The sequence below is a fragment of the Dipodomys ordii genome, unplaced genomic scaffold (genome assembly GCF_000151885.1).
Source record: "Dipodomys ordii isolate 6190 unplaced genomic scaffold, Dord_2.0 Scaffold42, whole genome shotgun sequence".
Lineage (NCBI taxonomy): Eukaryota > Metazoa > Chordata > Mammalia > Rodentia > Heteromyidae > Dipodomys > Dipodomys ordii.
The window spans coordinates 3,909,787-3,930,088 of NW_012267258.1; the positions used below are offsets into that span (position 1 = coordinate 3,909,787).

The following is a 20,302-nucleotide window of genomic DNA, read 5'->3' on the forward strand; positions in this document are numbered from 1 at the left end:
TTTTTTCTTTTTGCTTATGTGGTGCTGAGGAATCGAACCCAGGGCCTCAGGCATGCAAGGCAAGCGCTGTACCACTGAGCCACCTTCCCAGCCCCATAATGAGTACATTTCTTATCAAGCATTGTTGCCTCCTCCTTTGTTTCCCCTTTGACAAATATTCTTAAGAATAGCCAATATATGAAAAATGTTCAAAATTCTTAACCATCAGAGAAATGCAAATCCAAACTACATTGAGATTCCACCTTACCCCAGTCAAACTGGTTGTACTGAAGAAAACAAATAACTTAGCCATAAAGAAGAATGGATTATATTATTTGCAGGAAAATGGATAGAACTGGAGAATATGTTAAGTGAAATTAGCCAGTCCCATAAAGATAAGTATCATGTGTTATCTTTCTTTTGTGGAAGCTAGGGGAAAGAAATAAAGGTCATGAAAGTAAAATGGGTAACTGCTAGGAAGGTGGAAAGGAAAAGAGGAGGAGGAATGTGGGAATAAGGAAGTAAGGAAGGGCAAGCAGCTCACACCTATAATCTTAGGTACTTAGGAGGCTGAGATCTGAGGATTGCAGTTCAAAGACAGGAAAGTCTGTGAGACTCATTTTCACTAATCATAAAAAAAAAAGCCGAATTGACACTGTGTCTCAAGTGGTAGAGTGCTAGTCTTGAGCAAAAGGAGCTCAGGGACAATACCCAGGCCCAGAGTTCAAGCCACAGGACAGGTTGAGGGGGGTGGAGTAAGAGAGAGGGCAAATATAATCCAATTGCAGTATATACAGGTTTGGGAATAGCACAATGAAACAGCATAATGAAACCTCTTTGTACAATTAATATTATTCTATTCAAAACAAAACCAAGCCTAGGTGTGGTGACTCATGCCTATAATCCCAACTACATTGGAAATGTAGACAAAGATCTCAGTTTGAGGTCAGTGAGCAAAAAGTTTGTGAGACCTCCATCTTAACCAGTAGCTGGTTATGGTGATATGCATCTGTCATTACACTTACATGGGAATGTAAATAGTATCTTAGTCTAGGCCAGGCAGGCCATAAATGTGAGACTATCCTAAAAATAAAGCCAAAAGAGTTAGTGTCATGGATCAAGTGATAGAGTGGCTACCTAGCAAGTGTGAGTTCAACCCACAGTATCACAAAAAAGATGTAATATTAAAAATAAAAATTACTAAGAGGGCTGGGAAGGTGACTCAGTGGTAGAGCGCTTGCCTTGCATGCATGAGGCCCTGGGTTCGACTCCTCAGCACCACATAAGCAGAAAAAAACAAAAGCCGGAAGTGGCGCTGTGGCTCAAGTGGTAGAGCACTAGCCTTGAGCTGAAGAGCTGAGGGACAGCGCCCAGGCCCAGAGTGCAGGCCCCACAACTGGACCTCCCCCCCAAAAAAATTACTAAGACTAAAACAAATCAAAATAATTGAATATATTTTTCATTCCCTTATGAAAAGTTTTTAAAATTCATAGAAATGAGGAGTTGATATTGGTCTCAGCTTAATAACTATATCTAAGATGTAATTAAATCTGAATACTTCTCAGGTGAAAGAGAAAACAGCTCATAAAATATTAATTCTTAACTAGACAACCTAATATTGGAAACAGATCCTCATTAAGGAATGAAAATCAATCGCAAAAAGCAGCAAATAAAGCAAAATGAGATAAACTAATCAAGTAAATGTGTGATCTCCCATGTTACACACTCTTGAGTGAAAGTGACTCATTCACTTCCTCATAGTTAATTTACTTCTTTGAAGTGTATGTGTGTGTGTGTGTGTGTGTGTGCTCGCGCGCTCACGTGTGCGCACGCACATGCTTGTGCATGTATGTGCATCCCAGTGCTGGGGTTTGAATCTCAGGGTCTGGGTGCTGTCCTTGGGCTTTTTAGGCTAATGCTCTACCAATTGAGGCACAATTCCACTTACTGCTTTTTTGGTTGTTAATCGGAGATTAAGTCTCACAGACCTTCCTACCATTGCTGGCTTTGAACTGTGACCCTCAGATCTTTGCCTCCTTAATAGCTAGGATTATAGGCATGAGCCACCAGTGCCTGGCTAGAGTGTGTCTTAATAGAACTAGCCCAGGTAAATCAGGGATTTATGTTATTAATTATTCCCTATAAATGCTTCCATAAAAGTAATGCATGCTTTTCTCTTAAACTCTAGAAGTAATTCTAACAATTTGTTGCTTGAATTTGCATTTGAGAAAAATCTATTTTATAGTGAAGTTGGTCTTCTTTGTTTCCATAATATTGTTCATCCAGATTTTAGGATTAAGTGACCTTCTAAACCATAATAATAAGGAGTTACTGTTTGGTTATTCTTTTGGGTTTAGTGGTTACCAAAAATAAATTTAATTTCAAGATTAGAGTTGAAGCCAGGCACCAGTGGTTCATGCCTGTAATCCTGGAGACTGAGATCTGAGGACCATGGTTCAAAGACAGCCTGGGCAGGAAAGTTTGTGATAGTATTATCTCCAATTAACCACCAAAAATCTAGAAGTAGAGCTGTGGCTCAGGTGGTAGAGTCATTAGAAAAAGCTAAGGAAACAGCTAAGGCCCTGAGATCAAATCCCAGGACACATGTATGCATGCATGCATGTACATGCACCCGTGCCCTCCCCCTCCCACCAAACAATGAAAATGGAAAGATTAAGATAAATTTAATTTAAAAATCAGAATGGAAAGGTCAAGAAATGGAAAAGAAAAAGGCTTTTGTTCTCCTGAGAATTGTGAATTGTCTTGGTCCCTGCTCAGGAAAACTGACATGCTCAGGACTTTCAGAACAGCTTTTTTTTTTTTTTCTTAAACTAAATAAAGAGGTCCAAAATAAGCATGATAAGGTTAAATAGCAAGTCTTTATTGCTAGGGAATGCTTTACTTCCAGATGCATAAGAACACAAGTTTGGCTGGTTTGCTGAGCAAGAAAGAAGATACAGTTATCAGTAGTCATTTATGTCATTGTGGTAGCACAAAAGGATTGAATCCTTAGTTTAAGAACGTTGTAGGTTTTCCTTTAAAAAGAACAGCCTTTTTTTCAGCTTCAGCTGGGCAACTCTTCAAATAAGATAAAAAAAGAACAAAGACACTAAAAACAAACCTCCCGCCCTCAAACAGGGCTGCATAGACAAGTAGACTCTCTTGGCCAAGATTGTGAAGAGAGCAGAAAGAGCAGCTTCTTAGGCAGTAGGAACCATAAAGGCAAAACAGGCAAGTGTGTGTCCCAGGAAGGTTGACAAGTATACTACAACCTTGACAGTAGTCTTCAGATGATGGTGAAGTGGTGAAACAAACAGGTCTGCTTTTAGTGCTCTTCAATTTATGATCTCTTGGAGCTAAGAAAATCTTGTGTTCAGAAAGGACTGTTGCCAGTGGGGGAGGGGAGACATTTTGTCTTCACAAAATAGAAGCAAATGCGGTGGCCATCACTGCTTCTCTTTCATCTTGAACACTGTGATCCCTTCTCTCATTTCCTTTTCCTTCATCCTCAGCCCTCCACGGTGAAATGACATGTAGGATTCTTTTTGTTCTCTGATTCTAGCTTATTTTGGGTGTGACTGATTCTTGGCTGAACTATGGCAGTTTTTCTCATTTGGACAGAATAATGGCTAATTATTGAGGCCACCACACTCTCCTACTGGGATATTGGGGAATTGAAAAATAACTCTAGAGTTAATTAACTAGTTGACTTTGGAGGAAGCCATTTCCCTCCCCATAGAGAAACCGTGATTTGAGGGAGGGCCAGAGCAATGGAAGAGGGAATCTCAAAGGAAACAGATTCTTTAATAACCAATCACTAGGTCTCTGTTCTTCTTATATTAGTCTTTAGCTTTGTAGTTGACTCTCTAAAGGTAGGGGCAAGATGTCAGTGTGTATAAGTCTAGAGAATTTTTTTTCAGTTTCTGGAAGTCTCTCCTGAAAAATGAGATAGTTATGTAATATTACACTCATTTACATCACCTTTTATTTTCAACTTAAAATATTACCAGAAATAATAACCTTTATGATAGGTACCTGAAGAAGAAAAATATCTGCTCAGCATTGATGTGCTTGATGGCTTTTTATCTCTGTAACCTAACTTCTTTTATCTTTCCTGTTTGTCCTTTTTCGCCCATTAAAATATATAACTTGTGTGGCCTACCTCACTGTCTTACATATTGACAAGTCATCTACCTGTTCACTTTACTCCTTGCATTGAGAGGATAGCCTCATTGCATGACTAATATTGTGGGACAGGTAGAAGGCCAGAGTAATTATTATTATCTTCAAATTGTTGTCTAAAGGGGGTTCAGTTCAAATGTGTCCATTTATATGTACAAAACTTCTTGATTGGGTGTGACCCCTTCCATCTTCCTCCCTCCTATCTGTCCCAGCCCTACTCACCTACTTGTCTTTTTTTTGGTTGTGGGGCTTGATCCCTGGGCCTGGGCACTGTCCCCTCAGCTCTTCAGCTCTTCAGCTCAAGGCAAGCACCCTACCGCTTGAGCCACAGCACCACTTCCAGTTTTCTAGTGGTTTATTGGAGATAAGAGTCTCACAGACTTTCCTGCCTGGGCTGGCTTTGAACCTTGATCCTCAGATCTCAGCTTCCTGAGTAGCTAGGATTACAGGCATGAGTCACCGGCGCCCAGCTCATCTTTTTAGTTCAGTTTTCATATATGTACATTGACTATTATGACTATATTCACCCACCCTTCCTTTCTGTCTCCATCTGCTCCCCCTCCTTTTAACTGCCCTCCTGACAAGACCTGTTTCAGTTATCTGGTATTCATCTTGTTAAACTTTTCATTGTTAGAAGGAGTTACACAATGGAAACCCACCCTTTCAGTCCGTTTGTGTATACGTGTATATGGCCTTATGTTTGTTTTCATGTATGTTTATATTTAAGCCTAATTTCTACATAGGAGAGAAAACATGTGCCCTTTGTCTCGTTGAGCCAGACTTACTTAATAAAATTTTTTCCAGGTCCATATACTTCCTTGCAAATTATGTAATATAAAGCTTCCTGATGGATGAGTAAAATTCCATTGTACATATATACCACATTTTATTGATCCAGTTACTTCGATCGTGAAGGCTCTGTACTGTCTCCTAAACTTTTCTGTTGTGAATGGTGCTGCAGTGAACATGGGTGTGTAGGTACATTTATTGTGTCCTAAGTTACACTCTTTTGTATAAATGCCCAAAGTGGTATTGTTGGATCTATTTTAGTTTTTTGAGGAATTTCCATACTGCAGAGGAATCTTATCTGTTCCTTTTGGCTCATTTTCTCTCACTAGAGGATATAGTTTTATGTCCTAGAAATCTGTGTTCCTGGGCAGATTCACCTCCATTAGTAGCTATTTTCACCAAACTAGTTGCAATCTTAAGCACCATTAGCTTTGGTCAAAGTTAAACTGAAAACCTAGATTTGAAAAGTTTGCTATTCTAATTGTGCTTTCATAGATTTTCCTTATTTAAAATAATTATGCACCAGTTAGCTATTGGCCATCACACACAAGCCATAGAATTAATTACAGCCTGAGTCCTCTGGGTCCTGCAGGGCCTACTGCTCAAACATCAGAGCTGCAGACAGAACAGTGTCTTTCTTCAGAGCTAGCCTCTCCCCTCCTGAGAGCTCTGCCTCATGGTGAGCGCGGTTTCCCTCCAGCTACCTAGGTATCTTCATCTATGGGCCCTTTCTCTAGTCTAGACCATGCCTCCAGTGTGTTCCTGGCAGTGTTCCCTGCTGCCTACCCAGTATGTAGCTGCCTACTGTTGGGCAGTAGCTCACTGCTTTGGCATCCTGGTGTGTAAATATTTGTCAAAGGACAGGGGCATTTTCCCATTCCTCAAAAAGCATTCTGAAAAATGTGCCTGTTTTCTTAGTCATATTTCCAAGCTGTGGCTCAGTTAGACCATTCATTCCTTGGAGTTGACAGACTCTAGCCTGGCTTCCACTGGCCACATAAAGTAAGTATGCAGTAACTTCTGGCACAATAACTTTCAGATGTTGGTACTAAGAAGTCCTGGACTTAGAGGAACAGAGACAACATAGTTACTATTAGAGAAAACATTGTTTGGTTAACAGAAAAAAATTATCCAACTCATCTGTTAAGCATTTTCTTTCCTCACACTTGATATTAAAGCTAAGCTTTTAGATTCTGAGGGAGAACTTTATTCTTCATGTTTGTAGCTTTACTTTTAGGTCTCTTGTAATCAGAGTTTTTGTTTGTTTGTTTTTTGTCGGTAGGGGGCTTGAACTCAAGGTGTAGGGATTGTCTCTGAGCTCTTTTGCTCAAGGCCAGCACTCTACCACTCTGAGCCACTGCTACACTTCTAGTTTTTGAATGGTTAATTGGAGATAAGAGTCTCACAGGGTCTTTTCTGCCCCAAATGGCTTTGAGCCACAGTCCTCAGATCTCAGCCTCCTAAGTAGCTAGGATTACAGGCATGAGCCACCTGCAATGGCGTAATCCAGGTTTTTGTTCTACATCTAAGTCTGCATCTACAGAGGTGAAATTGCTGAGCTATTGTCAGTATGGAGTACAATTGATGAAATGTTGATTCTGTCAACTCTACCTAAGACTAGTTTGTAGTATGGCTAATGAGGCTGAGAAGGCAGTCATTAATTGTGGAACAGAATATTCTCTTTGTTCAAAACCATGTAATCCTTACCTAAGGTTTGGTTAATACTGGAATTGAATGGAGTTAAGGAACCGATTGCTCACATAGTCCCACTAGATTAAAGTAACTGCTAATGTGCCTTATTAATTGTTGGTATTCCTTGCTTCCTTTTTCTCTTAAGCCTCACTTTCTAGCACCTCTTCCTTCTTATTCTCTAGTCTTTTTTTTTTTTTTTGGTCATGGGGCTTGAACTCTGGGCCTGTGCACTGTCCCCAAGCTCTTCAGCTCAACTAGTGCTATACCACTTGAGCTATAGCTCCACTTCCGGTTTTCTGGTGGATAATTGGAGACCAGAGTTTCACAGACTTTCCTGCTGGGGCTGGCTTTGAGCTGTAATCCTCAGATCTCAGCCTCCTGAGTAGCTAGGATTACAGGCGTGAGCCACCAGCACCCAGTTTTCTCTAGTCTTTTGATTTAACACTCTTAAGTCTGGTAAACATAGACCTATTTGTATTGTCAAGTCTATAATATAGTTATCATCTTTACCTGTTTTGACTATTACTGCCTCAACCCTTTCCCTACCAGAAGTTGATATAGGTACATGAGGCTATCAGATGTTGAGATCTTTATAGAATTGATTTGGAAACAGTAACATAATTCTATTCAGTACAGCAACTGCTTTGTCCCTCTATAATACATTATTTTTTCTAATATGTAATTTCTTCCTACAGATCATCAATTTCTATATGAACATGCTAATGGAACGAAGTAAAGAGAAGGGATTGCCAAGTGTGCATGCATTTAACACATTTTTCTTCACTAAGTTAAAAACAGCTGGTTATCAGGCAGTGAAACGTTGGACAAAGAAAGTGGACGTATTTTCTGTTGACATTCTTCTAGTGCCCATTCACTTGGGTGTGCACTGGTGTCTAGCTGTGAGTACCTCCTTTATTTCTGATAAAATTTTTAAAGATTTTTTTATTAGCTAATATTAGTTGTATAGAGTAAGTTTCATTGAGACATTTCTACTTATACATACTGTGTAATCATACAAACTTACCTCCTCTACCTCTGCCCTCCTTCTCCATCCCCTTAAAACAATTTCAGCAGATTTCATTTTTCCATTTCACACATTACTGTTAAAATAGAAATTACATAACTATAGAAGACAAAGATTTATGAGTATCATTTGTACATCTTCACTTGATGGAGAGAGAGAGTAGTGTTAAGTAGTAGTAGGTTGGCTGAAAATCAGATAGATCAATGAATTTCCTGTCTAGAGAGGGAGACACTTTGACTTTGAAGAAAGTTGTGGAATTTCCTTTTCTGGAAATATTTAAAAGGGAGTTACAAGTTATCTAACCAGTCTCAAGGCAAGGAATGGGGAGGAAAAGTAGCTTCTTAATGATGTTGCCAACTTAAGATTCTGTGACTGTTTTTGCTGTCTACTCATAAATTGCCTTGTATATGTGGTGATTTGAATTTTTTTTTAATGTCTTAGAATATGGATACATCAGTGTGTAATAAATTTGCTTTACATTCTGTTTTGAATTACAGTTACCTTGCTCATGTAACTGTAACCCCTTTTGTACAGTATTTTCACTATTAAAAAACTTAATTAAAAAAGGCATAAATCAAAAAAGTAATTCTCAAAGTAAAGAAGCAAAACTTAAATCAAGGCCAAGAAAATAAAAGGGGACTATAAGGGAGGCAGAAAGGGAAAAAAAGTGGGAGAGGGGAGAAGGAAGAGTAATGATACATTATGCACATGTATAGAAATGTCATGATGAAATCCTTTACTATGTGTCCTTTAATAAAGGCCATTAAAAAAATAAAATACAAAAAAAATAGAGAGAAAACCCAGGATCTTTTTACCATCTTTCTGAAATTGTAGAAATGCTCTAAGGTACTCAACATTCTCTGTAGTAAATGCTATTTCTACTGTTGCCCACCCAGCAGAGGGAGAAACTGAGCAGCTGAAAAAGATTTCAGGCCAGTAATGACTCACCAATTGATCAGCCCTCAGCATAATTTTCTGTAAATAATCCCTTCATTCTCCTTGTCTCTGCAGAATGTAATAATATATAATATACAAAGTACCCATCAGTCTTATCAGTTTTCTTTGTTTCTTTGTTTCTCTCTCTCTCTCTCTTTCCCATTTTTTTTTTTTTTTTTGCTGGTCCCAGGGCTTGAATTTAGGACCTGGGCCCTGTCCCTGAGCCTCTTTGTGCTCAAGGATAGTACTCTACCACTTGAGCCACAGTGCCACTTCTGGCTTTTTTTTTTTTTTTTGAGTAGTTTATTAGAGATAAGAGTCTTGGGGCTGGGAAGGTGGCTCAGTGGTAGAGTGCTTGCCTTGCATGCTTGAGGCCCTGGGTTTGATTCCTCAGCACCACATGAGCAGAAAAAGCTGCAAGTGGCATTGTCTCTCAAGTGGTAAAGTGCTAGCCTTATGCTGAATAGCTGAGGGACAGCACCTAGGCCCAGAGTTCAGGCCCCATGACCAACCAAAAAAAAAAAAAGAAAAGAAGAGTCTCATGGACTTTACTGCCCAAGCTGGCTTTGATCTGCAATCCTCAGATCTCAGCCTTCCGAGTGAGTAGCTAGGATTGCAGATGTGAGCCACAAGCATGTGGTTCTTCTCACAGTTTCTCAGGAAGTCCAGGAAAAGGTTCCAGGAGCTTGAGAAGTTAAAAACTACAAGGCCAATTTTCTTTACTTTATTTATTTTTATTTTTATTTTTATTTTTACCTTATTTTTGTATGTGCTTTAACTCAGCCAGGGGGCTGTCCCTGTGCTTTTGTGCTCAGGGCTAGCTCTACCACTTGAAACACAGCTTCATTTCTAGTGGATTAATTGGAAATAAGAGTATCATAGATTTTTTTTTTGCCTGGGCTGGCTTTGAATTGCAATCCTCACATCTCAACTTCCTGAGTAGCTAGGGTTACAGGCATGAGCTACCAGAAACCAGCCAAATTTTTTCACTTTATAAACACAGATTCTTTTTTTTTTTTCCTTATCACTAGGTTGTGGACTTTAGAAAGAAGAGCATTACCTATTATGATTCTATGGGTGGAATAAACAATGAAGCCTGCAAGATTCTCTTGTAAGTGAAGAGTTGTGGCAGAACTGAGTTTGGTGTTGGGTATGGGATCTGTTGTTATATTCTGTTCGATACCTATAGAACAGAGGTTAACAAAACCATCTTATTGAATAAAAATGAACATTGTAAATCTAAATAAGGAATAATAATGATACAGACAGTATAAAGAATATGCCTTATAGGTTGCAGTTACTGACCCAGTATACTGAAAGTACAGAACATAGAGATAGGATCACTAGTTAGAAATCATTTCATTCAGCCTCAAATGTTTTCAAAACACCATTTTTTTCATTTTATCATTTTGATGACCAGGAGGAGGTAGGCTCCAGAATGGTGATTCTAGTAGTTTGCACTCAATAAGAGTGCTCTAGATGAAGCTTGTACTCATTACATTGTTGATTCCGACTGAATTTTCACACAGGAGAACCAAGCCTACCTAGTGGTAAATGCACATCTCAGTACTGCTAGGGAATCACTTGTACCAATTAAGTTGAATTCTAAAGAACTATATATAGCAAGAGAAGAATAAAAAATTGTTTCTCAGAAAGAAGGTCAAAGTGGTCTGTGTATCAGAGGCAGAGATCATGTCCCTCGTGGGGTAACAGAGTGGCTTCATTGTGAGAGTCTTGAGAGACCTACAGGCCCAGGTGAAGCTTAGCAGTGTAATCATTTCCTGCCCAGCAACATGTATTTTCTCAGAACAGCAGCTGATTGCCTGCCCCATTCTTAGGCTGGCAGCTGTCATCTGAATTCCTCACAGTTCATTTCATTCTCTTCTAATACCTTTAGGCAATATTTAAAACAAGAAAGTATTGACAAGAAAAGAAAAGAGTTTGACACCAATGGCTGGCAGCTCTTCAGCAAGAAAAGCCAGGTACCTTTCATGGAAATGTGTTAGAAGTCCTAAGAGAAGGCCATGTGGGGAGGAAAGGATCCCCAAAGATCTTCTGTCTTAGTGCTAGCCTGACTTCAGTGGCTAACCACTTTGTTTGGCTCAGTGAGAAAGATTGATTTATCTATTTGTGGGAAAATTCATAATGGGTTTCCTACATAGAACTAAGTTTTCTAGGCGCCCAGCTATTTTGCTGGTTTTTTTTTTTTTTCTAGTAGGAAAAACATTGATGATTTGAGCTGTCTTCTCCCTTAGGGGAAGGTACAGTTTTTATATATCTTTGTGCATGAAAATGAGATATACTCCAGTAAGATTAATACAACCTGATTAAAAGTGTGTGTGTGTGTGTGTGTGTGTGTGTGTGTGTGTGTGTGTTTGTTCCTTTTAACTTCCATTGTCCTGAGTTAAGGACCAGGGTAACACTTGAAACATTTGGGGAAACATGTAATATTTATGTCCTTTAGTTCTTTTTAATCTAAGAAGGAAAGAAGCTTGTAAAATACCACCTTATTATTGCTGTTCTTTCAGGAAATTCCCCAGCAGATGAATGGAAGTGACTGTGGAATGTTCGCCTGCAAATATGCCGACTGTATTACCAAAGACAGACCAATCAACTTCACACAGGTAAGCTGAGCCTTCAGGAGGGGGCCCTGGGACCACCTGATCTCTAGCCTGTCCATAGTTGCCATTCTCTTCTATGGAGTCTGCCCTAACAATTACCATGTTTTAGATTATATCTCAAGGCTGATGGTTACTATGTATGACATGTCATAGAAGAAGAAAAATAGTAATAGGCCACATCCTGGCTTACTATATCACATAAGATAGTAAAGGAATCTTGATTAAAAGCAGAGCCTTATTCTTGTCCATCTTCTCTACTTTCCTCAAATCTCATACAAGACTCAAAAAAAGACCATAGTTAAATTTTCTCCTATTCCCATGAACTTGATTTAAGATTCAGGTTTGGAATAGGCCCTGCCTTGATTTCCTAGTGTTGTTAGTGCTGCCTCTCTCTTGATGCAGTGGTCAATCTTGTCTCAGTGATTGGTCTTGATGATTGATCATTTCTGTACACATTATCCTTCAGAGGTTAAAGTGAATTGAGACTTCAGGTACAGTTTACTTTGATATGTTTCCCCTTGACTCTCTACTTCGGTTTGAATAAATGGCCTTCCCAGATTTTTCTACCATAGCCCTTTGTCTAGAAAAGACTGATCTGGCTCTTGAAATTCCTTTAGTTACTCTTCTAAAATAAGTTGTTCATTTTCAGGCTTCATTCTCATATCCTTTTAAAACATCAGCATAGGCTGGGCACTGATGGCTCACACCTGTAATTAAGGAGGTTGAGATCTGAGGCGGCTCAGAGGGGAAAATCTGTGAGACTCTAACTTTATCTGAAAGTGTAGCTGTAGCTCAAGTGGTGGAGTACTACCCTTAAGCAAAAGAAACTCAGGGACAGCACCCAGGCCCTGAGTTCAAGTCCTAGGACTAGCACCAAAAAAAACACAAAACCCCAAAGCCAAAAAAATCGCCAAAAACCCAAAGAACAGCAGCAAAAAAAAACCCCAAAAAAACCCAGCCAGGCGCTGGTGGCTCATGCCTGTAATCCTGGCTACTCAGGAAGCTGAGATCTGAGGATGAGGTTCAAAGCCAGTCCAGGCAGGAAAGTCCGTGAGACTCTTATCTCCAATGAACCACCAGAAAACTGGAAGTGGCACTTGCCTTGAGCTGAAGAGCTCAAGGACAGCGCCCAGGCCCAGAGTTCAAGCCCCATGACTGACCCCCATCCCCACCCCACCCCCAAAAAAGCAGGCATGGTACTACACACTTGTAATCCGAGCAGGAGACAGAGGAAGGAGGATTGAAGGTCAAGGGCAACCAGGTAAAAAAATTAGTGAGACCCTGCCTCAAAACAAGCTGTGGTATACCCCTCTAACCCCAGCTACGCAGGAGGTAGAAGAGGATTGGGGTCAGAAACCAGTCCAAGCCAAGTTATTCAAGATCTTATCTGAAAAACAAAGCAAAAGGACTGGGTATGTGGCTCAAGTGGTAGAGTACTTGCCTAAAGTGTGAGATCCTGAGTTCAGTCCCTAGTACTGAAGAACAGAGGGGGCGGGGGGAGGGAGGGAGGAAGGGGGAGAGAGAGAGAAACGGAGAGAGAGAGGGAGAGAAAGTTTGGCATAGAATGATCAAATACCATTCTCATAATTCTTAGAGACATTTGGGCAAGTCTAGGGATTCTTGATGATGCCCAGTGTAACTTCCGAGGCAACAACAATGGATAATAGCAGTAGAAGAAAGCAATTGAAAGAATTATGTAATCAAGAATTAACAAATCACAAGACTAGAAACATTCCTGAGCTTGTTAGATGAGAGCCTTGAAAGAAAAAGAATGTTGGACAATAAATGACAATTAAGGATGTCTCTACGTTCCGACAGCAACACATGCCATACTTCCGGAAGCGGATGGTCTGGGAGATCCTGCACCGAAAGCTCTTGTGAAGACTGTCTCAGTGAGCAGACATTGACTCGATGGGGGACCAGCCCTTTGTTGTCTACAGCCAGAGACCTTGGAAACAGCTGCTCCCAACCCTCTGTTCTTGAAAAGCCCATGATCCTGGACCAGGCCCAGGCGAGATGCATTCACAAGCACATCTGCCTTTCCTTTTGTATCTCAGATACTATTTTTGCAAAGAAACTTTGGTGCTGTGAAAGGGTTGAGGGACATCCCTAAGCTGAAGAGAGAGAGAGCTTTTTACTTCTTCAGTTCTGCCATCTTGTTTTCAAAGGGCTCCAGCCTCACTGAGTCCCTAATTGGGGGACAGAAAAGCTTGGAACAAATCTTGGTTTCATATCAACACTAGTTGCTAGGCCTTACTAAGAAGTAGGAAAAGGTGTGAACAACAGTTAGGGACAAAACCTACCAGCATATTCATGCACATGTACATTCATGGTGATCAACACGTGCAGTCAGGAGTGTGACAGTAAACTGGACTTTGGGGCACATGTGTGAGTCCCTTCCTCTAGGACCTTTCTTATTTATATGCCCCTTTGTAAAACCTGCTTTTTTATAAGGTCTTTTTATCATGGTTAGCTTCAGCCCATCCTGAGGTGTAGCACAGGAGCCCTGGACAGACCCCAGAGTAGCAAGCAGTCCCTTCCTTAAGTGTGGGAGTTAGTGTATGCTCACAGCCTGCCATAGGGAAGACCCACCCAGGGAGTAGTCAGCATCAGCAAAGCAACAAAACCCCACTTTACTGTTGCCTGCTTCTGACCAAGAAGAAGAAGGGCCTCAGTATTGAGTATAAAATTTCAACATTGGATGAATGCAGGTCTAGTTGGTCTGTGGCTAGTTTAAAATATGTTTCTAACCACAGAAAAATCTAAGATATAGATATAGATATATATATTTCACAGGGATATGGTTTTAAAAAAACTGAATGTGTTCACCATTTAGCCTGTACATTTATTTTTCATTTTTCCAAATTCTAGCATACAGGTCCCAGCCCTATGTGTAGGGTGTTTGTGGAATTCCTAACAGAATATTTTGAGGCCTGGATAAGCTTTGGTTTAGGGGTAAAAGTTATCAAGGGAGATGCAAATTTCAGCTGAAAAACAGTTGGAGTTGGGACTGATCAACTTGAGATTTAAAACTGCAATTCCCTTTGTTCTTCTACCATCTCTCCCACCCTCTGAAAGCTCCTAAGGTTTAGATAGTGAAATGATCCAATGCCAGTGTCATTTTGTACTTAAGTTCCAAAATAGGAACATTTTATACTTTTTTCTGTATTGTAATGGGTAGTTTTATATGAATCTTTTCTCCTCTCGCCTTGTTACCCCATCCTTTTCAGCATTGTGCTTTCTCCTTGGGCTTATTTGAAAATTCTACTCTGTTTTATACCAAGCTTGTTTAGTACATTTTTCTATGTTTTACCACAAGTTACAATTTGAAAAGAAAACTATTTTTTTTAACTATTCCATTGTTAACTGAATGTTACTGTTTCCACTCTAGCAACCAGTTGTCCTGCCTTTTTCATAACTGCCTGCTTTGTGGGGGAAGACCACCGTGTGTGTGTGTGTGTGTGTGTGTGTGTGTGTGTGTGTGTGTGTCTGTGTGTGTGTCTGTGTGTGTGTCTGTGTGTGTGTCTGTGTGTGTGCGCTTCTGCATGCTCATGTGTGTAATGTGTGTGCTCCTGTGCATGTGTGTGAGTATTGTTTCCTTCCTCCTTTCCCTCTCCTCACTCCCTTAACTCTTCTCTCTCTCTGGCTCTCCCTCTCCCTTCCCCCCTCCCTCCCCCCCTCTGTTTTCTATAGAAAATAAATCCCTTTCTATGTATGACTTGTCGGGACCTTTCACATTCTCTTTAGGAAGCTGTAGTATGCAAACTTGCTACATGGGCTTCTGGAATGTTGTTTGACTTTTGGTACTTACTGTATTTAAGTGACAACTTGAAAGGTGGCATTATAGTGTCATTTTGGACAATGAATCAAAAACTTGAGTTTTTCAGGCTCTCTTACTATTGTCTGTGGGAGCTCTTAACAAGCTAGTTCTCTGTATTTATTACTTGTTCATTTAGGTAACATCTGTCTTTCTTCCTCAGACTTTTTGTATAGACCAAAGCAACAAATATTTATTGCCATGTATAGTAGAAAATGAAACCTGAAACAAAAGCACTTTGCAAAATGTACAAGGAATTGTTGAGCCTGTCTGAACTTGCCCCCGCCCCCTTCTCCAATGCAGTTTTGTACAAGGTAGGAATCAGGGAACCCTGAGGCTGCCCCATCATTCCAAGCTGCGCCCCAGGGTGGCTCAGTGGCAACCAAGTACAGACTTGTGTAAATGGGTCATCCTTCCCAGACAGCTACCCAGAAAGAACAAGACTAGTATCTGGAGACTTTTCCTTAGTGCACAAGTGGGGAAAAGATGTTTCTGCATTCCATGTTATCAGTATCTTGTTTAACCTGCTTTAAATTAAATAAGCCTGTTACTACCACTGTGCTTGGTGCTTACAATCACCTACCTCCTCTAAAAAGAAGTATTTGAGGGATGATAAGCACTTGATGGAGATACAGACTCCACAATCCTGATAATTATTCCTAGACCTGGGACAGAGAAAAATCATACTGGTCCTGCACATTTGTCACCTGGAACCACTGTCACTCCTAGGAGTCCTGTGTCCTGTGTCCTGTGCAGTACTGAATGTAAGCATCCTGGAAACTGTCAGCTTACCCTTTCATATATGAGGTGCTTCATACTGTTGTATGCTACTGACTTCTCACCATAGTAATCATACTAGCATCTTCTGCCATCTGCCCCTAGTGGTCCAGGAGTAGAAACAGTCTGCAAAAACACTTCCACCAAATGCCATCCCATAGACTGTCCAATGTCACCTGACTTTATGTGGCCCATGGAAGACTATAGTGGGTAGAGAAGGTGAGGAAGACTAGCCTCTGGTCCTTATGTCCCATCCCTCCAGCTCCTAGACTGTCTTTTCAGTGACATAGATGACTGATGTTGGGTTTGGCTTTTCTCCTACTATACCTAGATGGATCAATGCAAGACTGACCAACATATATTCTTTCTGGGAGATCACATACCCAAGCAAGTCATAAAAGGTTTCAGGCTGTCAGGTCCAGTTAATTCAAATAGGCTACGAGCTGGGCCCTGTCTGAGAGCAGCATATCCACAGCTCCAGATGCATCCCAAAATCTGTGAAAGGACAAGGAAAGTGCAGCATCTGTCGTCACAGTCTAAAGGTTTACCTGTGCTGAACCTTTAACACCTGCCTATGAAAAATAAGTAACTGCCATTCTCAGCTTTGGCAATGGAGGGGAAAATTGTGGAATAGAAGAGCATTTTGATTACCTATTAAAATGAGGGATAATGGATGCATGTGTCTCTGGGAAAAAAGTTAACCAGGAGATGCTGAGTTCAAAGGTAAAATTGAGGAAATTTTAATACAGGCTATCCTCTTCAGCCAGTCAGGGAGATAATGGAAAAAGTCCCAGGGCTGTGAGTAGTTGGACCACATGGCCAGGGTCTTGGCAAACTCTTCAAGATTCTGAGATATAATTGAGGCCTGACATGCTGTCACATTAGGGGTTGAAGTTGAAGGCCAGTGTTAACACTGGTTTAGTTTTAGAGTTAAGTTTTAAGTGTGATAGACTGAGCTTCATGTTTCCCCCCCCCCTTATAAGCTGGGGAGTCACCTTTGATCACTTGACTTCTTGAGGTAGCCCTATAATTGACAGAACACAAATGCTAGGAAAGTGGGAAAGGAGAGGAACATACAGGCATCCAAGTTTACCCAGCTCAGCACCTCATACAATACATTTTATTCCCTTCCTAAATAACTACTAAGCATACAAACCTAAATGCTGTCTCAAAGCCTTCCCTGGTCACATCTTAAAATCACTAATCTGGACATCTGTAGTCCTTATTACTGTTAGGGAATAGTGTGAAACTAATTACAATATTAGAAAAACTCCACGTGTCTGTACTATCATCCATCTTCTACATCAGGAATAGATGCAGACATGGAGTTACTGAAGGCAGATGAATGATTTAGTGCTTTTCACAAATCATAGGATGAAACTACTGCTTTCTGGCCTGCCAGGAATGAGGTAGGGTTTGCTCTTAATTAGAACATTGTGCTAAGAAGAAGAAGGGCTGCTCATGGCAGCCTTCAGCCTCTGTGGTTCCAAAGGGTTCATCTCTGATTAATCTCCATGCCCTACTTTGTCCTTAAAAGAGATACATTGCCATGTGCCAGTGGCTCACGCTGCTGTAATCCTAGCTGCTGAGGAGGCTGAGATCTGAGGTTTGAAGCCAGCCTGAGCCTGAAAGTCTGTGAGATTATCATCTTCAGTTAATCACCAGAAAGCTGGAAGTGGAGGTGTGGCTCAAGTGGTAGAGCTCCAGCCTTGAGTGAAAAAGTAAAGCAAGACTAAAGGTCATGAGTTCAAGCCTCAGTACTGGCCCAAAAATAAAGAGAAACACTTTGCTCGACAGTCCATGTGCTTTGCTTTGAGGTATGTCATGCTCATTTACACTAGCCACAGCTTCCTCTTCTGGTTGTTTTCTCCATCCTTTTTATTTCCTTGAGCTGGGTCCCTTTCTCTTGCCTTTAAAGATATTTTGCTTAGCTGAAACCCCAGGGAATCTCTAGGCTCGGTGTTTTGTAAGCGTGGATTTAAGCATAGGATTAGACAGCTCTGAAAGAAGAGATGGGTTGACCAAGGAAATAAAATCTACCTTTTCCTGAGGGTCTTTCAGTCTATAGATTTCTGATTTGCCTGATTTGAGAGGGTAGACAGACACCAAACAATAATATGCCTTATCAAGAAGGTTGACTCTTAGATGGGCACCAGTGGCTCATGCCTGTAGTTCTAGCTACTCAGGAGGCTGAGATCTGAGGATTGTAGTTCAAGGTCAGCCCAAGCAGGAAAGTCTGTGAGACTTATCTCTACTAAACTACTCTGAAAAAGCTGGAATTGGTGCTGGTGGCATAAATGTTAGTGCATTAGCCTTGAGCAAAAGCAGGGACAGAGCCTAGGTTCAGAGTTCAAGGCCCAGGACCACGCCTCTACCCTACCCCCCAAAAAACAAAACAAAACAAAAAAAGGTTGACTCTTAGTACCTAGTTCCGAAAGAATGTGAAAATATAAGATGGCAGGTCACAGAAGTCAGGAATGATATTGCGTTTGCCTTTCTATGTGTGATTCTCCTTAGTTTTTAAAAAGTTAACTTATTTAAAATAAATTCTGTGGATTTTGCTTCCTTCCTTTGGAAACGATCCTGGTAAAAAGGACTCCATGATATTTGTCTCTCTAAGACTGTCTCTGTGACTGTTTGTTCTGTCTCTCGGTGCCTGTGTCTCCTGATCGGAGCTGGACCAGGGATTGGATCTTCAGTGTCGTCTGGATTTCTGAGTCCACCCCTTCATCAGGAGTCTGAATACTGTTCATTCATTCATTTCATTCCACACACCTGGAAGTAAAGCCTGGAACGCAAATAACATGCAAATCTGTGGCTTTCTGGCCCCCCTTTTAAAAAAAAAAACCAGACCAGTCTGTAGAGCCTGCCAAAGAACCCTCCTGAGGCCAAGCGTACCAGTCTGGATTCCAACCCACTGCTAACTGTACTCCTTGTCTTCCTTGCCCCTCACCCACAACCCTTTCTCCTCAAATCCTTCCCACTGCCCCACACATTCATAACAAGAACACTAAAAGCACAGCTAATGAAAAGTCAGCGGTGGAGGAGAAATGGTTAGGTTAGAAGAGCTCTCTGGGGATGTGTTTGAGCTCCTAATTTTTTTTTAGACATGGTTAAGATTTTTTTTTTTCCATCTGACAGTGGTTGGGGTGAGGAGAGAAACCTTCAAGCCACCTTTTTTTCTTTTCCTAATTCCTAAATGTGGTTAAAAATAGCTGATGAGTGCCTCTGTCTGCACTGTCTGTCACCAAATGGTCCCTCAGATTAGGAACCTACATTAGGGCATGAGAATCAGCCTCTCCCTAATAACTCCTGGGTGGTTGCTCTACTCTGGTCTTGGTTCTGCAGAAAATTCTGAAGAGAAGAGGGTGGATGCCTATTCCTTAAGGAATGCTTTCCAGATACTTTTCTTTTGTCGGTCGTGGGGCCTGAACTCTGGCCTCAGCTCTTCAACTCAAGGCTAGCTCTCTACCACTTGAGCCACAGTGCCACTTCCCGCTTTTTCTGCTTATGTGGTGCTGAGGAATTGAACCCAGGGCCTCATGCATGCACTGAGCCACCTCAGCCTCCAGATACTTTTCTTGAACCCTAGGAACATTTACTTTGATACCTACTTATGCCCATTTCTCATCAGCCCAATCTTTGAATCACAGAGCCATCTTCCAATTATATTAATAGTTGTATATTACTTTATGCATTATTTCATTCATCCTCATAAGTCTGATCTAGAGGTTAGCATCCCCACTTTGCAGATGAGAAAATCAGGAAGCGTGGGCATTGTTTGTCAGTGATAGCAACTGGTTCTCCAAGCCAGTGCTAGATCTGTTGCTTCTACAAGGCACGCCCTATCTCATGCCCACAGGGAAAATGTCTGACATAGACTTTATGGGCCCCACTAAATGTGTGTGTGTGTGTGTGTGTGTGTGTGTGTTGGTCCTGGAGCTTGAACACAGGGCCTAGGCACTGTCCCTAAGCTGCTTTTGCTCAAGGCTAGCACTCTACTAATTGAGCCACAGCTCCGTGTGTGCGTGCGTGCGTGTGTGCGTGTGTGTTGGTCCTGGAGCTTGAACACGGCCTAGGCACTGTCCCTAAGCTGTTTTTGCTCAAGGCTAGCACTCTACTAATTGAGCCACAGCTCCGTGTGTGTGTGTGTGTGTGTGTGTGTGTGTGTTGGTCCTGGAGCTTGAACACAGGGCCTAGGCACTGTCCCTAAGCTGCTTTTGCTCAAGGCTAGCACTCTACTAATTGAACCACAGCTCCGTGTCCTGGAGCTTGAACACAGGGCCTAGGCACTGTCCCTAAGCTGCTTTTGCTCAAGGCTAGCACTCTACTAATTGAACCACAGCTCCGTGTGTGTGTGTGTGTGTGTGTTGGTCCTGGAGCTTGAACACGGCCTAGGCACTGTCCCTAAGCTGCTTTTGCTCAAGGCTAGCACTACTAATTGAACCACAGCTCCGTGTGTGTGTGTGTGTGTGTGTGTGTGTG

At 41.3% G+C, this 20,302-nt stretch overlaps 1 protein-coding gene across 3 annotated transcripts in view; it reads left to right on the top strand.

Annotated features, from left to right (window-relative positions):
* The window catches only part of Senp1 (SUMO1/sentrin specific peptidase 1), a 56,410-nt gene extending 42,383 nt beyond the window's left edge, over positions 1-14,027 (top strand). For all 3 annotated transcript variants that reach the window (XM_013018863.1, XM_013018861.1, XM_013018862.1), the window contains 5 exons: positions 7,338-7,541; positions 9,634-9,713; positions 10,500-10,584; positions 11,131-11,226; positions 13,042-14,027. In XM_013018863.1, coding sequence (XP_012874317.1) covers positions 7,338-7,541; positions 9,634-9,713; positions 10,500-10,584; positions 11,131-11,226; positions 13,042-13,104 — 528 coding nt within the window. In that variant the 3' untranslated portion in view covers positions 13,105-14,027. The remainder of the gene's footprint in view (positions 1-7,337; positions 7,542-9,633; positions 9,714-10,499; positions 10,585-11,130; positions 11,227-13,041) is intronic.
* The last annotated feature ends 6,275 nt before the right edge of the window (positions 14,028-20,302 follow it).